At 39.9% G+C, this 9,813-nt stretch overlaps 1 protein-coding gene and 1 long non-coding RNA gene across 3 annotated transcripts in view; one reads left to right on the top strand and one right to left on the bottom strand.

The window, feature by feature from the left end:
• Positions 1–4,136: 4,136 nt before the first annotated feature.
• LOC115071217 lies at positions 4,137–7,230 on the bottom strand. 2 transcript variants are annotated; one of them, XR_003850323.1, is made up of 3 exons: positions 7,131–7,230; positions 6,526–6,620; positions 4,137–4,176 (listed from the first exon to the last, which is right to left on the bottom strand). It is a non-coding gene; the product is annotated as an uncharacterized LOC115071217 (long non-coding RNA). The 2 variants fall into 2 exon arrangements; XR_003850322.1 differs by having other exon boundaries at positions 4,141–4,179.
• Positions 4,942–9,813, top strand: part of Ifit3 (interferon induced protein with tetratricopeptide repeats 3) — an 8,683-nt gene continuing 3,811 nt past the window's right edge. Inside the window, exon 1 of the mRNA XM_008837837.3 lies at positions 4,942–5,259. Coding sequence (XP_008836059.2) covers positions 5,255–5,259 — 5 coding nt within the window. The 5' untranslated portion in view covers positions 4,942–5,254. The remainder of the gene's footprint in view (positions 5,260–9,813) is intronic.

The raw sequence follows: 9,813 nt of genomic DNA, 5'->3' as shown, positions 1-9,813 counted from the left end.
CTTTAATATTATGAGAGAGCTAGCCCTCAGGGAGGAGGCTTTCAGGTCAGTCCAGTTCAATTTCTCCAAGTACTGTGTCGAAGTTTTTTGCTACTTTTATTAAATAGAGACAGGGTCTCACTCTATAGCCTGGACTGGCCTCCAATTCACCATACTCTGGCCTCAGCTTCTTGAATCTGGAATTACAGGCATATGTCAGCACACCCAGTCCTAGTTTTTCCTCTAAGGCTTTATTTTGAAATTAATGCGTCAAGGTCTTCTTAAAGTAAATTTTATTTTTTAATTTTCATTTAATTTTTAATTTTATTTTTAAATTTAAAATTTTATTTTTAAATGAATGTACCAAGGTCTTCTTTTAAAGTAAAATTGTTGCTTTTGCTATCAGCAGATAATTTGGGTGAGTTCTGTATTCCATTTTCTGAGTGGAGTGTGCGTATGAAAATTCAGTCACATGTGGTCTTAAATGTATTCAAGAATATACAATTAGGAGCTACTCATCAGCAAAGCGTACAAAGGAAGACTCCTAATGCAAAAGAAAATGTAATTCAAAATGTAAATCCAAATGTTCATATGTAGAAGTTCAAAAACATAAATTTGTTTTATTAATTCATTTTAAATTCTTTATCTTTTTAAGTTGCTAAATAAAAATGCATATATTTATCATGTACATCAAAATGTCTGAAAATACACATGCATTTTTGCTGGGACTAAACCAAATCTGCATATTAATTACCTCACATACTATTTTTGTTTATTTGTGAAAACTCAACATCTCTTTTGTGGGTGATTTAAGGATAAAACCTGAAATTTTATATTCCTTGGCCAACGTCTCTCCAACCACTAATTCCATTGCCCTCAGGTAAGGATCATTCTGCTTCCTGCTTCAAAGAGTTCTTTTTAGATTCCACATATAAATAAAATAATCTGCTACTCTTCTCTCTGGCCAGATTATTTCACTTACCATAATGTCCTCCAGATCTAGTCATAGTGCTGAAAATGTCAGAATTTCCTCTTTCGAAAGGCCAAGTGGTATTTTGCTGTGTGTACATGTGTATATGTGTCCATGTATATATTCCTATCACATTTTCTTTATCCATTCTTCCATTGATGGATACTTAGGTTGGTTCCATACCTCAGCTATTTTGAAAAATGTTATTATGAACACAAAAGTGCCGATAACTAACTCTTCTACATGCTAATTTCATTTACTTTGGATATAAGGATTTCCATGTGCTAAAAGGTCATGGTCTGCTCTCATGAAGTCTCTGGAAGGTAATTTTAGTTCATAACCTTATGCTGTGACTTTGTGTGTAGAGCACCAAGAAGCCTTAAAAGAAAAGGTTGTTTTTCTTCATTAATATTTAGCTCAGAAAACAGTGCAAGGTAAAGATGATTCATGTTCCTCTGGTGCTTGTTTGAGCAAAATAAAGGTTATCATATTCTGTTACTTCATTTATCCTTCCAAGACTGGCAATTTGTTGGCTTCTTCAATTTTCCAAAACCATTTCCAAAGCAATGTCACATGCTTGAAATTGTGTTTATAGCTTAATGTTTAAGAGATTGTTTTCTTTATCACGATTAATAACATCAAGGAAGTACTTTACATATGTATCATTATGTGCTCTGTGCCTCATCTTCTCTTCAGTGGAAATGGAAGTGGGTGTATGTATAATGTGATGCAAGAAACAGTGACAGGGGACTAGAGAGATGGCTCAGCATTTAAGAACACTGGCTGCCCTTGCAAAGGACCTGGGTTCAATTCCCAGGACCCATAGCAGCTAAAAACTGTCCATAACTCTAGTTCCAGGGGATCCAATGCCCTCTTCTGACCTCTGTGGGCATTGCATGACACCGGTGCACAATATTTATACACATAATATAAAAATGAAAATAAATAGCTTAACAAATGAAACAGCAACAGCTGCTTGAGGGCTAAGGAAATGCCTAAGCTGTGGTACCATTCTGAGAAAGGCAGAGTTCTCATAGATAGATGATTTTTTTTTTTTTTTTTTTTTTTTTTTTTTTTTTTTTTTGAGACAGGGTCTCTCTGTAGCTTGAGCTGGACTGGAAATCACCACATGGACCAGGCTGAACTCAAACTCACAACGATCCACTGCCCCTGCCTTTTGAGTGCTGGAATTAAAGGCGTGCACTACCACACCCATCAGATGCATATGCTTATATGCTTTTAAATGCTAACATACTCAGTTTTAATGAAGTGAATTCCTTTTTTTAAAAAAAAAAAAACTGGCTATTTTTATTTTATGTGTATAAATGTTTTGCCTGCATGTAAGTGAGTGCACCCATGCATGCAATGCCTGTGGAGGTCAGAAGAGGACATTGGATCCCTTGGAACTGGAGTAGACATTTATTAAATGCCATGTGGATGCTGGGAACCAAACCCAGGTTCTCTGGAAGAGCAACCAGTGCTCTTAACTGCTGAGCCATGTCTAAAATCCCCAAACCTTTCCTTTTTATAGCTTTTTTTTAAAGAGAGATTTTTACTGTATTACAAAAATATTCAGTAAGTTTTCCACTAATGGGGAAAATTCTTAATATGAATTTCTTAATGTTGAAGAATGTTATCCAGCTGCCATACATACACAACTGTTAAAAATACAGGGCTAATTCAAGAGTACTGCTTGAGCCAGGAATTAGAATAAAACAAACAAGAAAGAGAATTCATTCTACTGTACTGGAAAAAAGTTCTTTATTAAGTTAGAATCCCCATGGAGCTGGAGAGATGGCTCAGTGCTTGCTGCTCTTGTAGAATGTGAGTTTAGTTTCCAGTGCCCATGTTGGGCAGCTCATAACCACCTGTAACTCCAGCTCCAGGTTCACACATGTCACATATTCAATGGCCCTCTGACTCTACGGACATATACATAGAGAGAGAGAGAGAGAGAGAGAGAGAGAGAGAGAGAGAGAGAGAGTCTTTTGTATCTGACAAGAGAAGTCTTTTGTATCTGACAAGAGGAGTCCTTTTATAGTTCTGTGACCTTTTTCAAGCAAGCAAGCTCAAAACAAAAGCAGAAATATAAGGTTAGCAATTTAGCAAGGTGTCGGGAGCTGCTAATCATTGAGCTGTGTCAGGCTTGTTTACTGAGTGTGTGTTATGCACACCAGTATCTAATCTGCCTTATCAGGAGGAATATGTTTATATGGAGAGCCTCACAACACCTGACCTTGAGGCAATAGTGGAAGCCTTTGATCTGACCGCTCCCTGACCCTCAGATACAGGTAGGGAAAAACAGCAGTTGTAACTAATTGAGTTCTTCTGTATAAAAAGGCAGAACTGAACTAAATCAAGGCCGCAGTATTCACTGTGAGCCCTCCCAAGCAGCATCTTTTCTGTCTCCTTTCCTTTCTTTCAATCCTCACTCCCCCTTTCAGGTACTGTCCGTTTTGGCCGGCTGGCACCGGCAGCAAGGCTTACACAAACTTTACAGCATACCAGGAAATCTTGAGAAAAATCTTATGGCTAAAAGTCTCCTGACACTATGGTCAGCTAGTTTCGAGAAACCCATTTTGCAAGTCAAGGTTTGCTGATTTTTAAAAATACCCTTTGTGATAGAATAGGAACATGAATCTTCAAAAGAATTAAACATTAAACCCAGGAAAGCAACCCTTTTACCTTAGCTGAAAAAGTTAGACTGATAATTCAACTCATATCAAAAATATTGAAGGGAAAAAACATGGAAATTACAGAAGTCAAACGAGGTCAGCAAGGAGCCAGTCTCTAACAACTTGACTGAATGGCTTCTCTGTACTCCTAGGCATTGTGTTTCTAAAATCGGCATGCTCACGATGACAAATGCTCAACGTACAAAGTCCTATTGATGAGAGCAATGAAGGAAAATGTTGTAGACATGTTCTCTTTGGGCTGGTATTTTAGGGTTTCAAGTCTCACTATGCCAAAATCAGGCACGGAATTCTGAGTACTAGAGAGCCAAACACTTGAACAATGTATACTTTTTGTAGCTATAAGTGAAACCTTCTAAAGGAGAGGCCAAAGGTAAAAGCACTAGGCCTAAGTAAAGTATCCACACCCCCTTCTTCCTTCTCCTCCTCTTTCTTCTCCTTCTTCTTCTTCTTCTCCTTCTCCTTCTCCTTCTCCTTCTCCTGCTTCCGCTTCCGCTTCCGCTTCTGCTTCTGCTTCTGCTTCCGCTGCTGCTTCTGCTTATTATTAACATCATCATTATTATTATTATTATTATTAATGGGACAATAAGCTGCTAAGTAAAACAACCAATCGGAATTCCAGACCTGTCCTGGTTCATAGTAACAGTCTCTGGACTTGAATTACCTTACAGAACTCATCAGAAACGCCATGGGTTGGGCTAGTTTCGCTACCCAAGAGTCTCTGCATTGTGCTGTTTCTTATTCCTGTCAATTCCTTTACCATCAAAGCAGGCAAATTGTGCTCTCAGGGTTTTTATAGCTGTTTGATCATGGCTGGAAAATATCAACAAATCTTTACAAATCTCTTATGGTGACATCACTTTTTTTCACAGTTCCAAGAAGAAATATTTCAATTAATCATCCATCCATTAAGCAACAATGCATATACTAATATTTTCATTTTAGAGTTGGGTAAACTGAATGATCATTACAGACTTCCAGGAGCTAAACTATACAGAGATAGATCCTCCTAGTGTTTTGCTCCTTAAATTTAGTATAATGCAAAACAAGTTCGGTTATTAAACGATGAGAAAATTCCAGTGCTTAGTAACATGAACCCAGAGAATTGCATCCAGGATGAGAAAAGCTTCCCACAAGTTAATTTAGGTGGAACTGCTATTGTTTCTTTCCAAATATTTTAGGGCAGCTTTTCTTTCCCATTATGTGGTTCCAGAAACCCCTATATCGCAGTCTCCTGCAGATTTTATTTAAAATGCTCTTTCCTTCAGAGATGGATTACCAGGCTCCCGGGAATGTCTTCCCTGACCTCACACTACAGTCTCATAGTCAAGATCTTTAACAGAGCTGTAGTTGGCCATAGCAGGTCTCAGCATTAAGTCTCCTTTTCCTCATCTAGAGGATTTTAAGTTAGTTTCACTTTCCAGTTTCCTCTTCCCTTTCACAAAGATAGTTCCTCAGAAACGGAAAGAAAGCATCAGCTGCTGCAGTCCTCCCCCACTGTCCCTTTATATAGTCCCTTGGGTGTCTACCTGAGGCAAACTGGGAAGATTTCTGAAGAACAGTTCAGCTTGGTCCCCAGCTTTTCAGAGCAGCCCAGAAGCAGACCACCACCATGAGGTCAGTGCAATCAGAACCGGCTGCCTCTTTGGTTCTCCAGATAAATTATAAACTTCTCCCTTCAGGGCAGACTCTGAGTTGTCTGGTTGCTTATAGATCAATCATACCTGTATTAACTTGTCCTTTATATATTTTTCCTTTGATTTTTATTTCTGTAGCCTTCTCTGATCTGTATGCTCACGTTCCTAAAATTTCTAGAACTGCTCACTGGGTGGCAGTTGGACTAAGAGAGAGGCTGGACAGGAAAGGTTAGATCCACTCAGGTACAAAGTGTGTCTCAAAGCTAGAACTAATGCAATTACTTTTAATGAGCTTTTCTGTTATTAGAAATGACCAAGCCAGAAGCACACATATGCACTCGGGTGCGTGTGCGTGTGCGTGTGTGTGTGTGTGTGTGTGTGTGTGCATGATTTTCAAAGGAAGTGCTGATTCACTCTTCAGCAGATGCTATGAAAGATAGAATCATGCCTGCAAGCACAACTCATTCAGAGCTGAAATGTTTAATCACTTTAAAAGTAAATGCAGCTGCTAAAGGTCTGCCATTCCCAGGGAGAACGAAGAGAAAAGGATTCCTTTCCCACCAAATACCTATGGAGGAAGGATTGCAGGACTAATGGCTCAGGGAGGGCAGATGCTGGGGACTACTCAGGAAAAGCAGACAGACTACGATCCTACTCTCAGCCCCAAGGGCTGTAAATATTCAGCAAAGCCATAGTTGGAGATGGAGAGAGTGAAAAGCATCCACTGCCAAGTACTTTAGGTGCCTTTTCCTGCTTAATGGACTTATGACAAGATTGGTGTTAGTTGTTTCTACTTGAGTATGGCTGACCAGAAAGCCAAGACCTTGCCTGCACAAGAGGCTTTGCCATGATTTGTATTTGGATGGGTCTAGAGCCTCCAATGTGAGCAGGTCTGAGGGGGACCTTGTAGACTCTGCTGGCCTGAAGTCTACATCAAGGTGTTCTGTAGACACAGAGGTATCTTGGGCTGCCCTTCCTCAACAGTGTTAAAAATTACTAAAGGTGGGGCAGGAGACAGTTAAGAGCTGACTGCTCTTGCAGAGGACCCGGGTTTGATTCCCAGCACCCACATGGTGGCTGTGAACCGTCCTTAACTTCAGTTCCAGGGGAATTCAACACCCTCTTCTGACCTCTGCGGCCTTGCACAACAAGGTGCACTCACATACATGCAGGCAATACACTCATACTCATAAAATAAAAATAATAATAAAATATTTTTTAAAAAATTACTAAAGGAAGAAATTACCTTGGAAAACTCCTAGAACCTTCTGGGTATTTGCCTCCTGCAGAGTCTCACTGGAAACTTCATGCATAGCTTCTTCAGTTGTGGTCTTTCAGTGTCTGTTTGAAATTGAATATGCATTTGTCTAACTCACAACCTGCCTTACCAATTTGTGCATTATGTCTATGTCTCTGTATTAGTTACTTTTCTTATTACTGTAACAAAGCAATCGTCTTATTACCTGGCAAAAGCAACTTAAGAAAAGGAGGCTTATTTTAGCTCAGTTCAAGGGTACAGTCTTGGTGGCAAAGCATGAGCTAGTCACAATCCATCCACAGTGGAGAAGCAGAGAGAGGTGAATGCTTCTACCCAGCTTGCTTTCTCGTTTTTAGTTAGCCTGGGCCCATGGGATGATGCCACCGATAGTTAGGGTGGGTTTGCCCTGCTCAGTTAAAACTTTCTGCATACATCTTCATAGACACACCCAGAGCTGTGTTTCCATGGTGTTTCTAAAGCCCATAGGTTGACAGTGGAGATTATTAACCACCGAAGTCTCTTTCTGCTTTATAGTCAGGCAGAGTAAGGACATGGGCAAGTGGGAGCTGAAGGCAGGCAAGGACAGGGCTCACCAAGAGCTTGAAGAAGTGGGCGCTCAAGCCTCTTCAGCACAATCTGGCTTATGAAAACGGGGACTGAAAGGAAGTTCCTGAGGTCCTGGTCCATTTTAGTTTCCTATATTTAAAGACTAAAGCAGAATCAGAATTTCATCAAGGAAAACAGTCTTGGTTTTAAAACCAAGACATGTCATTTGAAACTAGTTTGTCATGACATTGTGTCTAACCACAGTATTTATTGTGTGGGACTGTTGTGATTGTGTAGACATATTTAATACTAAAGGAACAATTATTAAATAATAATTTGCTTCATAACAAATTGACTTATATGTTGTCATATCAGCTAAAATGGTTAAATTAAAATATGATTCCTATATTTTAAGAATATAAATTAATTTCAAGAAATGATTACTTTTGCTCCAAGGTAAAATTTATCTCTGTGTTTAGATATGTTTTATATAAAATAAGCATTTTCCAAGCCTATGTAAAACACCTCCTTTCACTTGTTTCTCCATTTCTGTGACAAAATACTCTGACTAATACCAACTTGGGAAGCAAAAGTTTTATTTGGCTTACATCTCCTAGGTCATAATCATCATGGAGCCCAAGGTAAGAATTCAGAGCAGGAACCTGGAGGCAGGAGCTGGAGCACAGGCCATGGAGGAGTGCTGCTTACTGGCTTGCTCCCCTGGCCCCTGCTAAGCCTGCTTTCTTATGCAACACAGGCCCACCTGCCCAGGGGTGGCACCACCCACAGTGGGCTGGGCCCTCCCACATCAGTCATCAAGAATATGAAGACATGGCCACAGGCCAGTACAATAGACGCAACTCCCTGGTTGAGGCTCCCACAACCCACGTGTGTCAAGCTGACACTACAGCTATCCAGCACAGTGATGATATGATAAATATGTATGACTTATTGTAACACTACAATAAATCTAAAAACTTCAATTCAGAATACAGGCAATCGTGTGTGGGGTAGGGGGTGACAAAGACAATATTAAATCTCAAAGTTTCTGCTCCTAGGTTGGGGGAGTGGCTCCTGAGGCCCCGCAGCCCTTGCTGAGGAGCTTGACAGGGACTTACTGAAGAGTTGACAGGGACTGAGGGAGAGAGATTCACTTTCCTTTGGGGATGTGCTCACTGTCCATGCCCCAGTGGATGACCCCACACCCCAGGACCATATGGACAGCACTCATTGGATTCAGTGGTTTAAGGAAAAAGAGAGGAAGAAAACATGAAGTTGGGAAGAAGAAGCACTGGGGAGTCCTGGGGAAGCTGGAGGGAGGTAGTGGGAGTAGATATGATCAAACTATACTGCATATATGTATATGTACATGTATATGTATATGTATATATATGGAATTTTCAAAGAATAAAAATTTCTTCTAGGATGATAGAAAGTTATGAATCCATAACACACTCTTCAAAATACATCCATTTTAGTACCTCTCTAAGCATTAACTTGATGATCTACCTATAGTCTATCCTTGTTCCCTTGGAACTGTCCCTTTTCTTCCAGTTCAGGAGGCCCAGGTGAGCCCAGAGCTTCTTTGACCAGGTTTGTTGGGACCCAGGAATACCTAGGCAAATGCCCTCCCAACGGTGTGTGAGGGTGTTGGTATTAGACTAGCTTAAGGACAGAGTCCTTCCAGGCCAGTAGTGGGTCACTCAAAACTGCCAGCATCTGGCACAGGGAGTTCCACTTTGTTCTGTTGCAAGTCAGGCTTGAAGCAATGATCTCAATCTCATCAGAAATTGTCTCCTTCACTCTTCATATTTCCTCTGCAGTCCACATTTGTTTTTGAGACAAGGTTTCCCTGTGTAACCCACGTTAGCCTCAGACTCACTTTGTAGCCCAAGGTTGTCTCAAACTCACAATTCTGCTTCAGACCCCTCTCCCCAAGTTCTGGGATTACATGTGTGTGACACCATGCCCAGCTGTGGAGTCTATTTTTAATTCATTTATACACATAATTTCTAGCCACAGGTTATACACAGGAAAGTTATAATATGTAAATAAGATTGAATTTCCTTTCCCTTAGACTGGGAATTAATTCTGGGAAAATATCTGAAAAGATTCTGAAGTGATTTTCTAGTTGGTTTAACAACTGAAAACTTGTTAGCGGGCTTATGAATAGTTAAGAAGCTATATCCATAAATGGATCTGTCTCCCTGGAGTTTGAATTTAGAACCATGCCAAAACCCCACATAAAGCAGCCTTCTGGTGTCATAAACAAAATACATATACCTTGGATCATTTCCAGGTTCAAAGACTTGGGTCTTCTAGAGATTTTGAGATTTGCCAAAAGATAATTAACCAGGAGTGAGAGTACACTCCCATAATCTGAGCACTTTGAAGGCAAAGGCAGGAGGAGCGAAAGTTGGAGGTCAGCCTAGGGTTCCATGCATCTTCCAGGCCAGCTTGAACAGCACAGTGAGACCCTATCCCCAAAATGATTTTTTTAGTTATAGAAAGATGATAATTGAGTACATGAAGATGGCTACTGTTAATATACTACATACTTGAAAATTATTGAAATAGATTTTAAGTGTTCTTGTCACAAGAAACAGGTATCCAAAGTGTTCATGTTAATGGATTGACACAGCCATTCCACAGCTCATACACATATTAAAACATCTTGCTAGAGCAAAAATACACACAATTTTTAATTGCAAACTCAATCATTTTTTAAAA

The sequence above is a fragment of the Nannospalax galili genome, unplaced genomic scaffold, assembly GCF_000622305.1.
Source record: "Nannospalax galili isolate Female #2095 unplaced genomic scaffold, S.galili_v1.0 scaffold498, whole genome shotgun sequence".
Taxonomy (NCBI): Eukaryota; Metazoa; Chordata; class Mammalia; order Rodentia; family Spalacidae; genus Nannospalax; species Nannospalax galili.
The sequence above is the reverse complement of the archived record's forward strand: the minus strand, read 5'-3'. Positions and strand labels throughout refer to the sequence as shown.